At 37.9% G+C, this 21,693-nt stretch overlaps 1 protein-coding gene across 3 annotated transcripts in view; it reads left to right on the top strand.

Moving 5' to 3' along the window:
• Positions 1–15,584, top strand: part of abhd5.S (abhydrolase domain containing 5 S homeolog) — a 69,140-nt gene extending 53,556 nt beyond the window's left edge. Inside the window, exons 1-7 of one of the 3 annotated variants that reach the window (XM_018269307.2) lie at positions 2,254–2,619; positions 7,591–7,676; positions 8,175–8,547; positions 9,291–9,445; positions 11,446–11,557; positions 13,739–13,925; positions 15,210–15,584. In XM_018269307.2, coding sequence (XP_018124796.1) covers positions 2,507–2,619; positions 7,591–7,676; positions 8,175–8,547; positions 9,291–9,445; positions 11,446–11,557; positions 13,739–13,925; positions 15,210–15,299 — 1,116 coding nt within the window. In that variant the 5' untranslated portion in view covers positions 2,254–2,506 and the 3' untranslated portion in view covers positions 15,300–15,584. Of the gene's footprint in view, positions 1–2,253; positions 2,620–7,590; positions 7,677–8,174; positions 8,548–9,290; positions 9,446–11,445; positions 11,558–13,738; positions 13,926–15,209 lie in introns of those variants that run through there. The other 2 variants (XM_018269311.2, XM_018269308.2) reach the window with 2 other exon arrangements.
• The last annotated feature ends 6,109 nt before the right edge of the window (positions 15,585–21,693 follow it).

Raw genomic sequence — 21,693 nt, 5'->3', positions numbered from 1 at the left:
TTTCCCAGTTTTCCTAGGTAAAATTAGGTACCTCGGCTTATACTCGGGTCGGCTTATACTTGAGTATATACTGTACTTTTAGTGATGTTGTCCCATTATGATCTACATCCATAATATCATTGTTAGCATTCTGTTCCATGGAAAATATAACTCATATTATATTGATTTATAAGAGAATTTACATTACTATTTTTAAAAAACAACTATTCCTTATGTAACCTTAATAAAATAAATATGTGAATGAAAAGAATAAAACAGAAGGGTAATTTAGTCAAGCTGTTTTTGACAGTGTCTCGAGATCTACTAATCACCAACTAAAGGTCTACTGGTAGATCACGATCTCAGGCCTGGATTTGTGGCGAGGCCACAAAGGCCCAGGGCTAGGGCGGCAAGACTGTTGGGGTGGCATGCCACCCTGCTGCCTGCATGCGCACACATGCACCTGAGGGGGACAGGGGGTTGCGTGCAACTTTTGTGGGCGCTAGGACCCGGGGGCGCAGATTGGCTTCGGGGGGCCAAAGGCAGAAATCTGGCCCTGCCCGATCTACCTTTTCGACACCCCTGCTCTAGCATGTAGGTTTGCCACCTGGCTGCTAAAATATTTGATGTCACTCACTATTATCAATAATGATTAAAATAAAAAAAAAAGACTTGGATTTCTTCCAGAAAAGGCAGCAAACCTATTAAAGATAATATGATGATCATTTTAGCTTCTCTGCCTTATTACAATTCCAATTGTAATTAGAAGAAAAGAGGTTCCGCCTAAATATTTGGAAGGGTTTTTTTACAGTGAGAGCTGTGAAGATGTGGAATTCTCTCCCTGAATCAGTTGTACAGGCTGATACATTAGATATCTTTAAGAAGGGGTTGGATGGCTTTTTAGCAAGTGAGGGAATACAGGGTTATGGGAGATAGCTCATAGTACAAGTTGATCCAGGGACTAGTCCGATTGCCATTTTGAAGTCAGGAAGGAATTTTTCCCCATCTGAGGCAAATTGGAGAGGTTTCAGATGGGTTTTTTGCCTTCCTCTGGATCAACTAGCAGTTAGGCTAGGCAGATTAAAAAAAAAACTAAAAGGTTGAACTTGATGGACGTGTGTCTTTTTTCAACCTAACTTACTATGTTACTATGTTACATTTCACTCTAGGCCTTACATTTCCCCAAGCATGTTATGGGCCAGGCTCTGCTAAACCACAACAAAACAAGTTTGTGTCAATGAATGTGGTATAGGCAAGGTCGTTGTTTAAGACCACTAATTCTTGGCTATAGTATATACCCAAGTAAATAAAATTATTTTATTTATTCCATGTTACAGGGCAACCCTTTTGAAATAAAAAAAAATAGCAAAAGTGGTATAAAGGTGATACCTTTATTGGCTAACTGTGCCCTGTAACATTTTTATTGGCTAACACGGTACAGCAACTTTACCTGCTATTACTTCCATGTAATCGACTTTGTCACAGTTGCTAAATCTAAGTTCAATAACTTCTAACTACCCCTTCCTCCACTTAAAGGACCAGTAACATAAAAAAATGTAAAAAAAAATGCGTTAATATACTATGAAAAACAACCACCAACACATATTAAACTTTAAAATCACAAAATCTTTATTTAGAAATAACTTACAGTACCTAAACTCAAATCCTCTTCAGAAAAGGTGACATGGCGACGATCCATTGTGCGCCACTCGATTTCTCCTCCCCGGCTATCTCCTATAGGGAAGGCAGAGAGGAGAAATCGAGTGCCGCATGATTGCCTTTTCTGAAGAGGAGCGCAAGCAGAGTTTCAGTAAGTTATTTCTTAATAAAGACTTAGCGACTTTAAAGTTTAATATGTGTTGGTGTCTTTTTTCGTAGCATACTAACAAATTTTTTAAAAAAATGTTTTTGCTGTTACTGGTCCTTTAAATACACTATACCACCAAAAGTATCTGGGACTGTGTCTGCCTGATAGGGCTGCCACCCAATCCCCTGCAACTTACCTTTTTTTTTGCCTCTTCTAGCGTCCGCGGGTCTCCGTCGCGTGGCCCCGCCCCTTTTGACATCCCACCCCGCCCATTTGAGGCCCCCCCCCAGCAGCCCTTTATTCATGCAAATTTTCATGGAGATTGTATCTCCTGCGCATCCCCAGTGTTTTTGAACCAATGTGGGTGTGGTTGGACAGCATGCCGCCCCCCTAAAATCCTGCCACCCTAGGCCCGGGCCTAGGTGGTCTTCCCACAAATCCGGGCCTGTGTAGTACATTAACATATTTTATTTTAAATAAAATGTGTTACTGGTCATTTAAATAACCATTTACCGCAACAAACATGGCGAAGTAGGCTACCACTTGAACACATGACCTTTCTGGCGAAGGCTGGTGAAGTGACGTAAGAAGGCGGGAGACTCCTGTCAAAACAACTCGCGTTAAGCAGCGGATCCAGCAATCAATCAGATCATACAGAGAGCGCTACAGAGAAAGAAGAAACTAAGCGCTATACAGAGAACAGTCGGTAGGAACGGAAGGATGGCGGAGGGCTCAGATATGGATACTGCCTACTCCGAAAGAGGGCTCATAGGTGCGCTAAGAGCCGCTGTCTGGTCTTTTGTGTACGTTCCAGGGGGACAGCCTGAAAGAGAGTGAGTGCGCGCTTCTCACCCCGGGATATTATCCATAGCCACTCTAACCCTTGGCGCACGCTTCTTGCCCTTGACTTTCCATGCATAAGGGTCGTGCGCGTTCACGGCTGCGGCCAGCGGCTGCACTCCCACCTCGTGAGCGCTGCGTCATGTCAGCATTTGTTTTGTACAAACGCAGGAACTTTCTGCTGGTCAGTTATTGCAGATCTACAGCTTTCCGCATACAGTGAGAGGTTGGAGTAGCCCCTGTATGTGGAGCGCATGAGTTTGTTAGCTGTAGTTCGATTATAGAATTATGTGGTGTGTTCATACATAGAGCTGTCACCTTTACATTCTGGTTCCTACAGTTAAACATTCCAGCAGCTGCTGTGTAGAAAATAAATAGTGATTACATTTACATGGTTTACCTATGGGTTTTTTGAAAGCAGTTATTCATCTTCAAATATGATGCAGAGAGCAGTATTCTGAGACAATTTGCACTCTGGTTTTTATTTTATTTTTATTATTTGTGGTTTTTACGTTATTTAGCTTTTAATTCAGCACATGGTCGGACTGGGAGCCCAGGGCCCACTGGGACTAATGTCCAGGGCCCCTGCTGACCCCCCGACGAGCGTAAGGATGAAGGTGCCGCACGGTGCTCCTAAATCAATAGGTGCCGCTGCACCTAAAAAACTTTTTTTTCCCCCGAGTCCGATCGGGAGAGGGGACTGGCCAGGCCAGTCCGACACTGATTCAGCAGCTCTCCAGTTTGCAATTTCCGCAAGGGTCCAAATTTCCCTAGCAACCGTACACTGATTTGAATAAGAGACTGGAATATGAATAGGAGAGGCCCTGAATAGAAAGACGAGAAATAAAAAGTAGCATTAACAATACATTTGTAGCCCGATAGATCATTTGTTTATTTTTTGGAGGGACCAGTGACCCCCATTTGAGAGTTTGAAAGAGTCAGCAGAAAAGGCAAATAACTCAAAAAAAATTCAAAAGATGAAGACAAAATTGCTAGGAATTGGACATTCTATAATATACATAAAGTAACTTCTAATGTCAACCACCCATGAGGGGGGAAATTTGTTTTCTTGCCTTGGAAGCACACTTCTCTGACAGTCACAGGCTGATGCAGTCTGCTTTTGTGCACAGCTATTACAGAGTAGTCTGTCATATGGAAAATGTTATAGACCAGCAACAGGACACTTCACCTGTAATAGTAAAAAATAAAATAGTGTAGAGATGGAACTTTTTCATGATGGATAATGATATACCCTGATATATGTTGTTGCATTATCCCAAATGTCTGGACAAAGATTTGGCACAACAATATTTAAGGGGCAGATTTATTAAAATGTGATAAATCATCACAGAAAAACTCTCACACTTTCTATTCATCCTATAGTATTTTTAGAATCGTATTTATCAATGGAGTTCACCATTTGATAAATATGCTTTTAAAGATCCCATAGGAATGAATAGAAAGTGAGTGAGTTTTTCTGTGGTGAGTTCTAAATTCACATTTTGATAAATCTGCCCCTAAACGACACCAGCCGCATTTCATCCACAGGTTTGTAATTTAGCCACTTTGTGCAGCAGCTTTCTTATGCTATCATATTTTTATTTGTTCATTGTACATGGGGATTTTACCAGGATCAGGGTTTTTGCTGATTCACCTTTTACATGTTGCATACTGAGGAGAAGTTCAACTTCACATGAACTGTTAGTATGTTATGGATGAACTTATTCTAAGCAACTTTTCAACTGGTTTTTATCTTTTTATGTTTTTTTAAATTAAATTAAAATGCTTCATAACCTTTACATTTCCTTTCATATTCTGTTGACGTACATAAAATACATTTGGATTAATCTTTCCCTTTTCTTTGTCATTTTTATCTGTAACTTGTTTTTCTGTCTCTCTTCCTCTACATGTCAATATCTGATAGGATAGAGAGCAAAAGCATACTGTATAACGCAAAGATGTTACTGTAATAAAAGGTACAAAGTTTGCTGCAAGTCTTTTGACCCATAGAACCAATCACCAGGTTGCCTTTAGTGGTCAGTTGTTTGAAAGCAACATTTAATTGGTTGCAATAAGTTACTAGACTGTGTCCTTATTAGTACATTACCCCAAAAGTATTTAATAATCAGACATAATAAAACCACTAACTCTAACTCAGCCACACCTCTGTTGTTGCCTCTGCAAGGCAAAATAAAGCTAGGGGCATGTTTTTAATGTTATGGGACTACAATAACTGGGAACATTTGCACAAGTGCAGTAACTTCTAGCAACCAATCCGCAAATAGCGTGACTACTGCATGTAGAATAATGAAAGTTTTTTTTCTCAGTTATTAGATTTTTGTACCAGGGCAGATGTGCCCAGGGGTAGTAAATGAGTTCTAGTGGGATTAATTTCAGTGACAGCGAGTTATACATGTATCACACTTGGAAAAGTATGTTGTTCTAAAATATGAAATTTGCTTATTTATAAAATGAGCAGTACTCATACAATTTCATTTGTCCAAAATATGCAAACAAATACAGGTATGACATCTGTTATCTGGAAACCCAGTGATCCAGAAAGTTATGAATTACGGGAATGCTGTCTCCCATAGACTCCATTTTATACAAAAAATGTTTTCCTTTTTCTTTCTAATAATAAAAAAGTAGTTTGTACATGATATTAAGATATAATTAATTCTTATTGGAAGCCAAACCAGCCTATTGGGTTTAATTAATGTCTAAATAATTTTCTAGTAGTCTTAAAGGGGTTGTTCACCTTTCGAAAATGTTTTCAGTTCAGTTGTTTTCATATTGATTTCCAGAATAAAGACTTTTTTCAATTGCTTTTATTTTTTACCGTTTTTTCCAAAATTAAAGTTTAAGGTACCTGTCTCTGGTGTTTGAGTCTGTCAGCTCGTTAATTCAGGTGCAGATTCTGATCTGTTACAATTTTGCAACATTTAGTTGATACATTTTCAGCAGCATCTCTGGAGTATTAGCAACTATTGTATCAATTGTAACGGCTACCTTTAATGAAACTCGGGGAATCTGCTCAGCTGGGACAAAGATAAGAAATGTATCAACTAAATGTATCAATTTAGAACAGTTTACAGGTTTGGCAACCCTCCCAGAGCTGCTTTAGAAAGGTGAAAAATTAGACTTAAGGTCCCCATAGACGCAAAGGTTTCTCTTGCCGAACGACCGATTTTAGTGAAGGCCGACCAATCCTTCGAAATTATCGTGCGGTTAGTGGGATTTGAATGATCGAACATCTTACGATTTTTCGGCCGACATCTGTCAGGAAATTGATCGGCCAGGTTAAAAAATCTTTGTCTGTCCCAGTGCAATCTATTTATGTTTGCAGGGCCAAGCAGGCAGCTATCCTTTGTTTTCCTGGCAAATTGGTCTTTTTAGTTGATGGACAATTCGTACGATCGTGGTCTCACAATGACGATCGCATCTTTTAAAAATCTCAACATCTATGGCCAGCTTTACAATTCAATATTAGAAAAACAATCGCACATAGAAAATCGAGTCATCGGAAAAACTTTTTATTTCTGGTGAACTATCTGAAACCACCAGAACAGAAAAAAGTGTTGGAAGGTGAACAACCCCTTTAAGGTATGAAGGTCCAAATTAAGAAAATATCCCTTATTCTCTGCATTCGCTCCTTTTCAGAAACGGCGACAGGGTGATCCATTGTGCGGCGCTTGATTTCTCCTCCCTTCCTTCTATAGGAGATAGCCAGGGAGGAGAAATCGAGCACCGCACGATGGATTGTTGCCCTGTCGCCGTTTCTGAAGAGGAGCGCATGCAGAGAATCGGTAAGTAATTTTCTTAATAAAAGCTTTGCAATTTAAAAGTTAAAACTGTCTTAGTGGTTTTTTTTCATTACAAAGAAACACATTTTTTAAAAAAAACATTTTTTATGTTACTGGTCCTTTAAGTAAAGCAAGCTTCGGTGTCTTTAAATGGAAAAGGCAGAATGAAGAGACATGTTTAAGGGTTTAAGTACAATTTAGAAATCATTATTTGGGTGTTAAATGTATTTGTTAAGGTATACACATGGTCTTACACTTTTCAAATGAAAAGTCCAGCATCAGCACTCACCACAATTCACTACGAATCCCGGGTGCTTCTCCCACAATTCAAAACAATAAAAAATACTGGAGGCACTCGCAGAGATAATTATAAGTGAATTTATTCAGTCTGCACATATTCCCCCATATCGATGAGTTACGGTTCCTTCTGAACTGTCGTCAGGATACACATAAGGAACCGAAACATGTCGGAACCGTACTCCAAAATCTTGTCACAAACTTTTATTAATCCATCACTTGTGCATCCAAAATTTCGGCCCTCGTTGGGGCCTAACGAGGGCCGAAAATCATCAATTGCCCATGTGGACTGGTATATGCAGGCAAAACAATAACCACATGCAGAGACAGATTCGCAAATCATCAGACAGCTATCAGTAATTCACTTTCCACAGTGAAAGGAGACTCCAGGTGCAGCCCACTTTTTGGATTACAAACATTCTTTTGCCCTTTTACATCTCTTGCCTTGAACCACCATTTAGTGATGGTCTGTGTGCTGCCTCAGAAATCCCCTGACCAGAAATACTGCAACTCTAGCTGTAACAGAAAGAAGCGTGGAAGCAAAAGACAGAACTCTGTCTGTTAATTGGCTCATGTGACCTAACATATGGTTTCTTTGTTTTGTTTGTGTGCAGTGTGAATCCTACAATCCCATGGGACGGCCCTTATTTTTTAAAATGCCAATTTTCTATTTATGATTACCCAATGGCACATACTACTAAAAAAGTATATTATTATGAAAATGGTTTATTTACATGAAGCAGGGTTTTACATATGAGCTTTTATGGAATATATTTTTATAGAGACCTACATTGTTTGGGGGGTATAGTTTCCGTTTAAGTTCCAAGTGTTTAGTTTTTGTAATGTATTTATTTTATTTTTTAGGTCAGGATGGCTTTCCGGTTGGCTTCCTGCCTGGTGCCCTACATCAATACCTCATCTCAAAGAAGTGGAAGAGAAAATGTTGAAGAGTATGTTACAGCTATCACACAACTTTGGGGGGTAAAACAATTTTGGGATTACTTCCATTGTGAGATGTTTTATAAGGTTGATCTAATGTTCATGTAATTCGAGAAAAGATCTAGTAGGACATGAAACATGTCATTTCAATAAACCATTCGTGATGCGCCAATGTACTGAAGTAGTATGTGCTTATCCCACTACTTATGTTTGTACATGGATATTGCCAATTTTTTTGGTGGAACGTTTGAGTAATAAGTGGGAGGTTTTTTTATGTACTAGAGACTTATTGCTGTTCATAAAGACTACATTGTGTTTGCTCACCTATTACAGTTCAAAATGCTTTCCATACAGTAATTTGCATTTCTCATTGATTTCTTGTCCATGGTGAGGGTGTTGTATCACCTTATGCTGTAAAGCAGTGTTCTGACACTGCAAGATAAGAACCTTTTATATGTATTTACCTGTTAACTAATATAACCCCCTTTGATTATTTCTTGTTTGTATAGGTATAACGCGTACTTACAGTAAAGAACACATACTTATATCTGGTGGAAATAAGGTATGGACCTTGTCATTTAAACAAGCATTATCAAATAAAACCCCACTTGTTCTGCTACATGGATTTGGAGGAGGGGTTGGACTGTGGGTGCTCAACTTTGAAAACATTTGCCAAGACAGAACAGTTTATGCATTGGACATCTTGGGATTTGGACGCAGTAGTAGGCCACACTTTGAAGGAGATGCAGAGAAAGCTGAGGAACAGTTTGTACAGTCTCTAGAAGATTGGAGGAAGGAATTAGGTCTGGAGAAAATGATTTTGCTTGGACATAATCTTGGTGCATTTCTGGCCTCTGCTTATTCTTTAAAGTATCCTTTGCGGTAAGTTTATTTATACCAAATTTGTACTTACAGATCTAAAGAAGCTGGAAATTTCAAAACTAAAAGTTAAAGCTGACTTCAAGCCTGTTGTTTTGACATCTTTGTATTATCATTATTCTATAGTAATTGTTGTTTAAAGCCACACTGACATTCTAGATTTTAAATGGAACAGTTCATCATGGCTTAAAATTTAATAAATGGCAATATTCTAACCCTTGCTTTGTCTGAAAAGTGGTGCAGGGCCTGCAGACAAATGAAAGACCTGCTAGGCTGGGGCACTGTTCACATTTTTTGTCTCCACACAGCTTCGCCCATTAGATACCTCTGAACTATCTCTCTGCCCCAGAGGTGATTTCAGGGTTGTGTCAGGGGGCAGGAATTATAGTAGGCTGAAAAACAAATGTCACATAGACATAGTGAGGAAATTTACAGCCAATAAAGAAGGGTGGATGTAGTTGGATGTGGGTTTTGCTTTTAGGTCTGTAAGGTTACACTAAAGCCCAGTGCACATGCACCATTTAATCACTTATAGAACAGTTAACTATCACATCTTTTGGGAGACCGTTAGAAGTTCAAGCATTGTATTTCTGTTTATATTTGTTTTTGTTTTATTTACTATTTATGTTTTTTTAATCAAGGTAAGCAGTAACAGCTTGTTTTTTTTTTTTTTTATGAATCGTAGTTTAATTTGATGAGAACCATAGTTCTCATCAGATTAAGGTCTGGCAGCTTTTTTTCTACAGGGTAAAAAGTCTTATTTTAGTGGAGCCATGGGGATTCCCAGACAGACCTGATAATGCAGATGAAGGAAGAGCAATTCCGATCTGGATTAAAGCAGTAGGAGCTATGCTTAGTCCATTTAATCCACTGGCAGGACTTCGTCTAGCTGGACCTTTAGGTAAGTGAATGCTGCTTTTTCCGGAAATTTATAGTTAGCACCAGAGAGAAGAGAAGTCCTGGTCATTGCTATAGTTAAAATTTCCAATTTAGTCATTGTTAAAATGAAATTACAAGGGTTATGGTTTTGGGAATAGCATAACCTGATTTCCCATTACATTCTGAATTTGTCTGTGATGTACTACATATTATGAAGAGACTTTGACCTGATTAAACTATCACAAACTTTTCTGCTTCCAACACAATAGTCCTTTGAAATTTTACCTTTGACATACTTAGTCACAAGTCATGCTATCATGTCATTTTTTAAACTATAGTATAGTTATGAACAGGTCTATTTGAGGTTTTTATAATTTTTTTTGGAGCAATTGCCATTTTATTTTCTTTAAGTTTTTATAATGCTGATCAATTCTGAATTTAAAAAAAATTGACATCCAAGTAGGAAAGATTAACTGACAAAGACCATATAGCAGTTATCACTCAAATATATACAAATCTTAAAGGAGAACTAAACCCCCCACGGTGAAAAGTCCCCACTGGCCCCCCTCCCTGCCTCCCCCTGCTAAGTGTTACCCCAGAATTGTGCCCACTGTAGGATTACTGACCGCACATGTAGAGTGAGTGCTCATGGGCACCATCTTCGGTGCTTCGGTAATCTTTCATAAAGTGAGAGCTGTATTGGCACATGCGCATTTGGAGCAACAACTGCACATGTGATAGAAATTGTCAAAGGGAAGGAAGAAGACCCAAAGATTACCGAAGCGCCGGAAGATGGCGCCCGTGAGCAACACTGCACTCACTCTGCATGCGTGTCAATAATGTTTTACTGAGCATAATAGACAATATGCAACCTACTTCCACATAAACCAGTATAGAATCTGTTATCCAGAAACCCTTTAACCAGAAAGCTTTAAATTAGGCAGTCTGCTATAGAGTCAATTTTAAGCAAATAATTCTCATTTTTAAAAAATATTTTCATTTCTAATACAACCATAGTTTTTTTCTGATGCTATCTAAGCTACATCCATATTGGTGGCAAGGCAATACTACTGGGTTTAGAATGTTTCACAGGTCCTATACCAATAGTATATTTTCCCATATAAAGCTTATAGTATGAATGCAAATTTTTGGCAAGTGCCAGAGATCTAACCTTGAGAATCCTATTTAAACCTCTATGACCGTTATTACCTGAATTAGCACTACTGGTTATCCTCCTGCACCAAATGGAACAAAGTCACAAGTAAACCATCTTTTACACAATGTTTGCCAGTAGATCACTCATTGCCAGGAATTGGAAAAAACTGACCTTACCAAACTTAGAGGATACACATGGAAGTAAAACGTATTTTTCTATATGAGAAGACATTGTATCTTCTAGGACAAAGTAGAGCAATAAAGCTTCTATCCCTAACAACCTCCTGTCCCAACAGACTACAAGAAAGTGAGGAATCAAGATATTGGAAATCTCATGCAAAGTTAAAACCTATGCAATGTTTAATCCACTACCGTACCTTATTTTATGCCAGTGCTCCTTCTCTTCTTAATTTCTCCACATTTTCCTTCTATCTAATCCTTCTATATCAGTTCTCTGTATGTTATAACCTGAAAATAGTAAAAATTGTTAATAATAAAAAAGAAAAAGTTAAAGGTATTGCACACACAGCATTTTTATAATCAAAATACTGATACTTTTTACAGATCATTTGCCTGTGATAAATGTAGGAAATGCTTTGGATCTCAGTGCACAGGGATAAACATCCAGTCTGGTTCAAAAGTAGCACTTCCCAAGTACATGGGAAGTGAATGGATCCCTGTCATTTTCACCTTTAAAGAAAGCCTTGCTCCTTTTCTACATTAAAAAAAAAGTAGGTAGCTTAGTCTACTTATTCTAGTTGTGACTTGTTCACTACACAATAAAGTTGTATTGATATATCAATTTGCTTTTCAATAACTTTTCCTCTCCCATTAAAATGCCTTTTTTTTGTTTTGTTTTTTAATTAGGTTTAAGCCTTGTGCAGCGTTTACGACCAGATTTCAAGAAAAAATATTCCTCAGTGTTTGATGATGATACAGTAACAGAATATATTTACCACTGTAATGTACAGTCACCTAGGTGAGCTGAAAATCGAAATATTCATTATACTGACCAAGATTATATAAGAGCTCCTACTTATAATATGAATAAATACAAATCCAATGACACTATTCTCCCCTGCAGGAAAAAATTACAAGGGACAAGGGAAGAAAAGGAGCAGTTTGTAAAAATCAGTAATAATTAACGGTTTCCCCCACCGCACTGCTCAAAATAGAATACATTTTACATAAGCTGAAAAGGGCTAAAATACCAGTTTTAGAAGCATGTTGGAGGCTACCCTAAGCATTTGATTCAAGTTAAGCAAGTAAAAGGCAGTGCCATTAAATTGAAGTAAATTGTATGTTACCTTTTGACCCACATGATATGGTAAATAAAACCTGAAACAAATCCGTCTCTAAGCTATTTCTTTCTAAATAACCTCATAGAGAATGAACGAGTGTACGGTAATGACTGAAGCTTTCAAAATTTGAGTTTGAACATTTTTAGCATAGTTGTACTGTATGTAAACTTTAGGTCTCAACTGTACAACATAAGTATGATTTCAAACAAAATTTATAGACTCGTACTTACATGAACCAAAAAAAAAGAGAAAGCAAGATACCACAAGTGAATGAGAAAAGAGAGATCTGAAAAACAAAAGATCAAAAGGAATTTAAGCATTAACCCCTTTATTAAAATTACATACCCTAGAATAAATATATTCTACAAAAAGCATGAATAGTTAACCTCCTGTTGCAGCTCATTTCAAAATGTACCAGATTTTTTCCAACATGATCTAATGGAAAGCCTTCCCATAAGAGCACAGTTTGTAGCAGCAAAGACAGGGCCAATTTTTTATTACCTTTGATTTAATAAGCTATCAGGCAGGCACATGTCCAGATACTTTTGGTGGCATAGTGTATTTAAAGGACCAGTAACAGCTAAAAATTTTTTTAAAAAAATCGTTAGTATGCTACGACAAAAAGACACCAACACACATTACATTTTAAAGTCTTTATTAAGAAAAACCTTACCGAAACTCCGCTTTTGCTCCTCTTCAGAAAAGGCAATCGGCGATCCATCGTGCGGCGCTCCATTTTTCCTCCCTGCCTTTCTTATAGGAGATAGCCAGGGAGGAGAAATTGAGCGCCGCATGATGGATCGTCGCCCTGTTGCCTTTTCTGAAGAGGAGTGCAAGCAGAGTTTTGGTAAGTTATTTCTTAATAAAGACTTAGCGATTTTAAAGTTTTATATGTGTTGCCGTCTTTTTTTTTTTTTTTTTTTTTTGTAGCATACTAACAAATTTTTTTTTTTTTTTTTAGAACATTTTTGCTGTTATTGGTCCATTAAATGCATATGTAAGTTTGGTTGGGCCTGCTGGCAACTTCCTGAAATAAGCTTATTTTGTTTGTTTAAAAAGACTACTATACTACACTTCAATAATCTATGTGCATCCAAAGCATATTGGTTCTGTATTAGCCAATAGATTATTACTTGCTAGAAACGTTTTAACAGAAAATAATGTTATGTTTACTTTCTGTGCTTTGAAGAAAAATATCACATATGTGTATTTGTAAGATGAATAAATTGATCAAGGTTGTGAGTACTTTGTAGGGCACTGTATTTTTCAAGTAATGCATGCATTTTCTGTGTTTACTTTTTAATATTCTGCATTAAAATACATATTTCTTTTCCTGCTTTGTTTAGCAAGTATTAAAGGGGACCTGTCACCCAAATAATTATTAAAAATCTTATTTTATCACATTAGTCAAGCAAACTTTAATTACACTGTATAAATTATATGAATCTTGTTTCCTTCATTCTGGGATGTCCTAATTATAGCAAGTAGGTAGGAGCCATTTTGTGGAAAACTCTCAATCTTGTTTGTGCACCAGAATGGGGGACCAGATGTCCATCCCCATGCCCTGGCTACACAATTAAATGGTAAAGAGACCGGGGAATGTGTGGAGAGCAGTGACATCTAGGAAGTGCTGAATGGAAAGTGAAAGTAATTGTAATCCTCTATGCTTAAGGCATAGAGGAGTGGCAGACAATATTTGATTGACAACTGAGATTTTTAAATGATCTTATAACAGCTATGAATGCTTTAATAAAAAACAGAAATTGGATTTCATGTTTTATTTGAAAAGGACCATTATTATACAGCTTTTTGTGTCTGGGTGACAGGTCCACTTTACTTATGTAAATTTGTTATTGCAGTGGTGAGACAGCTTTTAGGAATATGACCGTTCCATATGGTTGGGCACAAAGACCAATGCTGCAGCGTATTGACAAAATGCACGCAGACATTCCAATCACTGTGATTTATGGTGCACGATCTTGCATTGATGGCAATTCTGGAAGCACTATCCAGTCACTGCGGCCAAACTCCTATGTAAAGACTATTGTAAGTATTCTATATTGATACATTAGATGCATTTTATTCTACTTTTTGGATTTTTTTTCGTGCAGTACATTTTTCACAATACAGCTAGTTAGTTGCAGTACAGTATAGGGTAATGATCCTGTGTTGCAGTGTATTGCGTTAAAAGTATCACAAATAACCTTAGGCTATGGGCAAACACACTGTTGGCTCTGTCAGTCTGTTTATGTTTGCAGGTTGAGAGAAGCAGATCTGCTCAGTGCCCCTGCTCCATTGATTTGAATCCGATCAGCCAGAGTCCATGTGAGAAAGAAGATTAGCAAGAATATCAGGTTATTAAAGCAGTAACTAGGTCCCAGTAACAGGTTTACTTTAAGATTATGTATTTACCAATAACAAAATCAAAAATTTTGGGGACTTTACCACAATTACCAAAAACAGGGACTTAAACACTAAGGAGGCCATTTACTAACACTCGAATTGCGATTTCCCCCCACACACACACACAGATCTCGAACAATTTGGGGTTTTCCTATATTTTTAAAAATGTATTAAGTGTATTAGTAAAAACCAAGAAAACCTCTAAGGCCAAACTTCGCCAAGTAAAAGTTGTTAAAGGAGAATTCAACCGTACCCTACCCTACATAGACCCCTCCTCCCTCCTTGCCCCCAGCCTAGTTGCTACCCCGGGCAGATTCTGTCCAGCAGAGTTGACGGCAGCCATCTTCAGTAATCTTCGTGAAGTAAGTGCCATATCGGCGAATGCGCAGTTGGAGCAATTTTCTACGCATGTACCGAAAAGTAATTACTATTTTAGCAGTGCTTGGCTATGCATACATTACTGACTTGGAAATATAATACAGACAGTAAAGAAAGGGTGCAGTGTAACACATAGTATCCCTATAGTGTATCACTGAGAATACCATGGAACTCCCAGCTTCCTATTTGATTTGTTTCATCTATGTATCCTCCTTCAGCAGCACATTATAGCTGTGGCAGCATTTTGCTTTTATAAACGGTTTTCTTCACTGGAACCTTGGACCAATATTGCTCATCTGCATTGCTACATGTGTACCACTTTATTCTTTAAGCTTTATCATTTTTTGGTTTGTTCTTGTAAATGTATTTGTCACACAAGTTTGGATTATTTGCGCTTCCAGTTTTATGGTGTCAATTGTTACAAAAATGATATCTTATTTATTTTATTATTTGGATTTATTGTTCATGTCCTGTTAAGTGCAGTACTTTGACTCCCAGGCAATGTTATACATGTTTGTATATTTTACACTGCTTTTCTTACTGTTTTAGGCAATCCGTGGTGCAGGCCATTATGTATTTGCTGATCAGCCTGAAGAATTTAACCAAAAAGTAACAGAGATATGTGATTCTGTGGACTGATTTCTTTTTATATGATGCAAAAGATAGAACTGCTCTCTTGGAGCTTCCTTCATGCATGCACTGCACCCTCCTATTGCCAGCAGCACTGAAACAGAGTGTGTCATTGCTGTGTCTCCTAAACTGTTGATGCTTCTCCATTGCAAAGACATTTACACACTTGAACCAGATTTTGTGCCTTTTGTAGAATTTATTTAGCATTGTACAGATTTGCAAACATTTATAATGTACAATTTTAGAGATCTATATCTACTTTTGTGATAAGCGTATATATTTACAGAACAATATAGTTTATATATATATATATATATATATATATATATATATATATATATATATATATATATATATATATATATATATATATATATATATAGATATATATATATATATATATATATATTATCTGAAACATATGCTCTAAGATTATGCCATTTTAGGTACTCCTAGTCTTACTCCACATATGCTGTGACACTCTCACTACTGAAGAACCTATATGTCACTTTTAATATTTATTTTGTATTATTAACTTCATGTGCCAAATAATACTTTGAAAATGTATATGAGGTTTAGCATTGGGCAGCAAAGTGGTATTTCTGGCTTCCTTTGTTGGGTGTGTGCATAGATGAATACACAGACAAAAAGACAAGTGGACCCTGCACCATGTGTGAGACGATTATGTGTCTTATGCCAGGAAAAAGGGTGTGCTGACTACACAGAAAATTTAAGAACAACAAACAATATCAATTATGTGTCCTGTATACCCACTTGGATATACAGAGCACATACTTGATATTGTGAATTGCAGTTGCTCACATGTTCTGGGTGGAAGCAGCAAATCGGGCCAGTCTGATTGTTGCCCCTGGGTCAACAATTGGAGGGTCCTGCGGGCTTATTGACATCCTTCAGGAGACAATCAATCATTGTTGTTCTCGCCCAATGGCATTTTATAATATGCCCAGGAGATATCTGGACAGTTTTTGGCAAAATATCAGTTGTGCAGGATATAGGGAGATCACCAGCTGCTGACTCAAAAAAGATTGGTACTGTAAGGAGTACTGGTATCCTTTCTATAGCATGTTTTTATTTTGTTTAAAGGAGAATTCAACCCTAAAGTTAAAAAAAAATCCCTACCCTACATAGACCCCCCTCCCTCCTCCCCCCAGCCTAAGTGTTACCCGGGGCAAATGCCCCTAATGTTTTATTTACCCCTCGGGCAGATTCAGGCATCAGAGATCATGGGCACCTTCTTCAGCTGCTTCAGTAATATTTGGAATGAGACCGGCGCTCAATAGTAAAATCCAGGTCCCACTGAGACACATTCAGTTACGTTAGGCAGGAGAAACAGCAGCCTGCCAGAAAGCAGTTCCATCCTAAAGTGCTGGTTCTTTCTAAAAGTAGATGACTAGGCAAAATGACCTGAGATGGCTGCCTAAACACCAGTATTACAACTAAAAAAAATACTCTTGCTGATTTAGGAATGAAATTTTTTATTGTAGAGTAAATTATTTGCAGTGTAATTTAGAAATAAAACCGACACCATAAAAATCATGACAGAATCCCTTTAATGCTGTCTTTAAATAACAATGCCCTTCTAGAGAAACATTTGAGTATTACAGACTCTTTATTACCTCATATTTCCACATTTTTATGTATTAGGTCAATTTTTAAGGCCTGGATTATTGCTACAACGATAAAGGTATATATGCAATAAGTTCAGTGTATAGCAATATTCATTTTTAAGGTTTAGTTCTCCTAGTACTCCTAGGGCATATATATCTCCATCTGATTCAAATTATTCCCCTTTGAATAATGGATCTTCACCAGTCTCCAAATCACAACTCGGCACTATAGCTCAGGTGTACAAACAAAAAGAGGATGTTATAACTATATAATGCAATATTACTTAAAATGGCACTAATCCACCTCAGAGTGTACGATAAAATGGTATAGAGCGAGGTACAAAGTATCTTCCCTAAACCCTGAACTGATCATAGGTGGGGTACTCACACCTTATTGAATCTTTTTTAAAACCTTTTAGGAGAATTTTTCCATATATATGCACTGATAGTATACAACTGTATTTATTTTTTAAAAATCCAAAATAAAATTACACTTAATATCTATGTGGTCCATGGATTAAATAAATGCCAGCGCCTTCAACTCTGCAGTGTGCTTCACAGAGGGTGGCAACGTTTGGACGGGCTCTTTTCTCCTGAGCTGTGCGAATGTACTGCCTTTTGTTGACTTGGACAGATGAACACCATTTTTCTTTGGCTCATATCACACATAGGGGCCCATTTACTTAGCTCGAGTGAAGAAAAAAAACTTCAAATTTCCAATGATTTGTTTGGCTACTTCGACCATCGAATTGGCTACTTTGACCTTCGAATGGAACGATTTGAACTAAAAATCGTTTGAATATTTGACCATTCGATAATCGAAGTACTGTCTCTTTAAAAAAAACTCTGACCCCCCCCCCCCTACTTCGCCACCTAAAACCTAACGAGGTGCAATGTTAGCCTATGGGGAAGGTCCCCATAGGAGTCCTAGCAATTTTTTGGTCGTAGAAAAATCGTTCGACCAACGGATTCAAATCCTTTGAATCGTTCGATTCGAAGGGTTTAACCATTCGATCGAACGATTTTTCGTTCGATCGAACTAGTTGCGGAAAATCCTTCGATATTCGAAGTCGAAGGATTTACATTCGGCAGTCGAATATCGAGGGTTTATTAACCCTCGATATTCGACCCTATGTAAATCTGCCCCCAGGTGTTTGATATGACAATGAAGAAACTCCTATCACATCATGGTGTCTCTGTTCTAGACTCAAAAGCGAATAACCTGGTACAGATGGATTTTGGCCTGTAATGTTCACAAGGTTTTGTTTGGGATTCTTTGTGGGCTTAAAATGTACATGTACCCACTTGGGGACACACAGCTTCCGTTCCCTTCAGTGTCATACAATAATAGGTGACAGGTGTGTCTCTGCTGAGGCCTGGGGTGCCATGGATCTTTAGATGCAGATTTGTACTCTTTTTTTTTTTTTTTTGTTACAAAATTTGGTTTGAGACTGTATAGCATCCAACTTATACCAAAAATATTGAAACATTATTTTGTGCATAGAAGTGTATTCGAAGACTGTAAGCTCTGCTTCTAGTATGTGTGGTTGGGTGGATAGTAGAGATTGTATGGGTAGTTATTCAGTACAGGTTGTATGGTTAACAATAAAAGCGCTGATGTTTTCATAAAGTTCTGAGTTTTATAAACTGAATTATTTGATATTTTATAATTAACATAAAATGCAGATAATTATTTTTGTTTGAGAACTGAAAAGATCTCTAACATTCTGCTACTGCATCATGTACAGCTGTAATGTGCAAAATGTGTTTTTTAAATTGTGTGGATGTTACTTTTAATGGCTTTCAAAAAAGCATTAATATTGCATCATAGATGAGATATATTTTTCATATGTGTATTAATGTCCGTACATGATATGTATGTCCATATATAAACCCTTAAAGGAGAAGGAAACAAAAAAAATGACACCTACATCATTAGGTTTGCCATCAGGCCCCCTTCTAAAACGCCACATTATGAACTCCTTTATCCCTGCAGTTTTTGTGCACCTGCGTTCTGAACTTTCGGCGCTGTGAACATTTTGGCGCCGCCATTTTCAAAATGAGCATCACTTCCGCCCTGTACTGCACATGCGCCTCCTGCGTGACCCACAAGTGACTACAGACCTAACAGACAGACCAGATAGCTGGCTGCCTTCCTTTAAGCTCCTCAGCTCCTGCGCTCGCTCGCTGACAGACTGTAAATTAAAAGCAGAGCGAGTGCAGCAGCTTCAAAGATAGTTTCTTAGCAACGGAGAAGCTGCATGGGCTATTGGTGCTTGTAATTAATGAGGCGGGGCAGAGGGTCAGCTTGTAATTTATGAGGCAGGGGGGAGCATAGTCATCGCTACAAAAGATTCTTGTGCGCATGAGCACGGCACGGCTGGAAACTATTGCGCATGCGTGTGCCCTATCCAGACGGTTTTCTGGACAGAAACAAGGGTATGCTTTTTAATAGATGTTTTAACTTTTAAAAAAATCAATTGCAGCAAAAAGATTAAGGGCAAAACTAATGAGGGAATACTTGCTGGTAAATATATGTACTATTCATTGGCAACACTTAGGGGCAGATTCACTAAGGGTCGAATTTCGAAGTTAAAAATACTTCGAAATTCGACCCTCGAATTGAAATCCTTCGACTTCGAATATCGAAGTCGAAGGATTTAGCGCTAATCCTGCGATCGATCGATCGAAGGATTTTTCGTTCGATCGAACGATTAAATCCTTCGAATCGAACGATTCGAAGGATTTTAATCCAACGATCGAAGGAAAATCCTTCGATCAAAAAAAGGTTAGCAAACCTATGGGGACCTTCCCCATAGGCTAACATTGACTTCGGTAGGTTTTATCTGCCGAAGTAGGGGGTCGAAGTTTTTTTTAAAGGGAAAGTACTTCGACTATCGAATGGTCGAATAGTCGAACGATTTTTACTTCGATTCGTTCAATTTCGTTCGAATTCGAACTAATTTAACCAATTCGATGGTCGAAATACCCAAAAAATACTTCGAAATTCGAATTTTTTTCATTCGAATCCTTCACTCGAAGTTAGTGAATCTGCCCCTTAGAGCGTAAGTATTTTTTTGGCTTTCCTTCTCCTTTAATGGGCTGTGCAAAACACTCAACTACCTGTACTTTTAGAGATCACCTTAGTTGGATTGCATCTAATTCCATTTCCGGTACCTTTTTCAGTTAAACTGTGTTCTAACCCTTAAAGTTTTGTGTTTTTAAAGTTTTGAACAACCAAAATTCTGTTTAGTGTTGGCCCAAATCTTTTTGTGGAGAATTCTGTATTCAACGGAATTAACAAATTATGGACTTTGTGCATCCCTACAAACATGGAACTGGTACATATGCAATAGTATACCTTCCAATATAAAAAAACAGTGGACATTTATTTCCCCAGAATCCAGTAATTGTCAGATAGCTCTACTCCTTTTTGAGTGTATAGTATGGCACTGTATTGCACAAATTTGGACAGTCTAAGTGACCATCTGCTTTTAACTTTAAATTTCTTTTTTTCTATTTATTTATTTTTTAAGTGGGCACAGTGAATTTGCACCTATATAATTTCACATTCACATTTTAATGCTGAAACAATTACATTGGAATTGTGGGTAAAAATGCATTATGAAAATAACTCCACAAACAAAATATACATGCAACAGTTGTGGTTGACACAGATGAAATGGAGGTCAGAACTGAACAAAGAATGTCAAGAGGAAATCAGCACACATGGAAGAGCTAGAAGGGGAACAGAGGGGAACTTTAAATTGCTAATGGATGTTTTAAAAGAATATATCTGAAAATGTTATTATTGGGACTGAGCATTGTACATTAACCTTTTAAATGCCACAGATCGTAGAATCTACGTTCTGTGGCAAAGGTACTTGAAATGCCACAGAACGTAGATTCTACGTTCTGCAGCATTTCCTGTTTCAGGAGCGGAGGAGCGGCTGTTAGAGCCGCTCGCTCCGTTCCTGCTCGATCCCCTGCCCCTAGGCAACGAGCAGAGCAGGGGATCGAGTGGCCCCTGGGGCGCGATCGCCCAGGGGCCCAAAAACAGCAGCAGGCACGTGTTACTTACGTGTCCTGCTGCTGCAGCCTGCACCGGATCGTCGATCTCCGCCCCCACAGCACACAGACAGGAACCACGAGGCAGATGTCTTCCAGGGGCTCTTCCTGATCGCCTGCAACAGTCTCCAGCGATTTTTTCAGGTTAGTGCAACAATTACACACACAAACACACCAACACACACTTATTACAGTAATACACACTTAGATTCACACTTACACACACTTACACATACATTTTTGGGGATTGGGGGGGTCACTTACACTCACTGCACTTACACACATGTGCACACGCACACACGCGCACATAACATGTAATTTACCATTTGTACACACGCACACGCACATACATGGCATTGTGGCCTTTTTTTTTTTTTTCTTATCGCATCGTTTCTTTTTTTGGCTGAAAAAAATGTTTTATTGCCATTACGCATAGCGTATTCGCTAACCGTACTGTGCAATACCTTTTGTATGTTATTTCGGTGATTATATTGCAATTTTGGGTATTTTGGTGCATTTTTAGCCATTTTATTGAATTTTTAGCCATTTTATTGCATTTTCAGCTCTGCATATATTGTGTTCACTTTTTTCTAGCCGTATAACCTGTTTGGCCCATCTAAAATATTCAAACTGTGATTCTGACAGCTGATAACACTAGTCTGGAAAAAAAACATTGATTTTTGTGGTTTTATTGGATTTTTTTGCAT

This window comes from Xenopus laevis, chromosome 6S (genome assembly GCF_017654675.1).
Source record: "Xenopus laevis strain J_2021 chromosome 6S, Xenopus_laevis_v10.1, whole genome shotgun sequence".
NCBI classification, from domain to species: domain Eukaryota; kingdom Metazoa; phylum Chordata; class Amphibia; order Anura; family Pipidae; genus Xenopus; species Xenopus laevis.
Note: the sequence above shows the minus strand (reverse complement) of the source record. Positions and strands in the feature narration are given on the sequence as shown.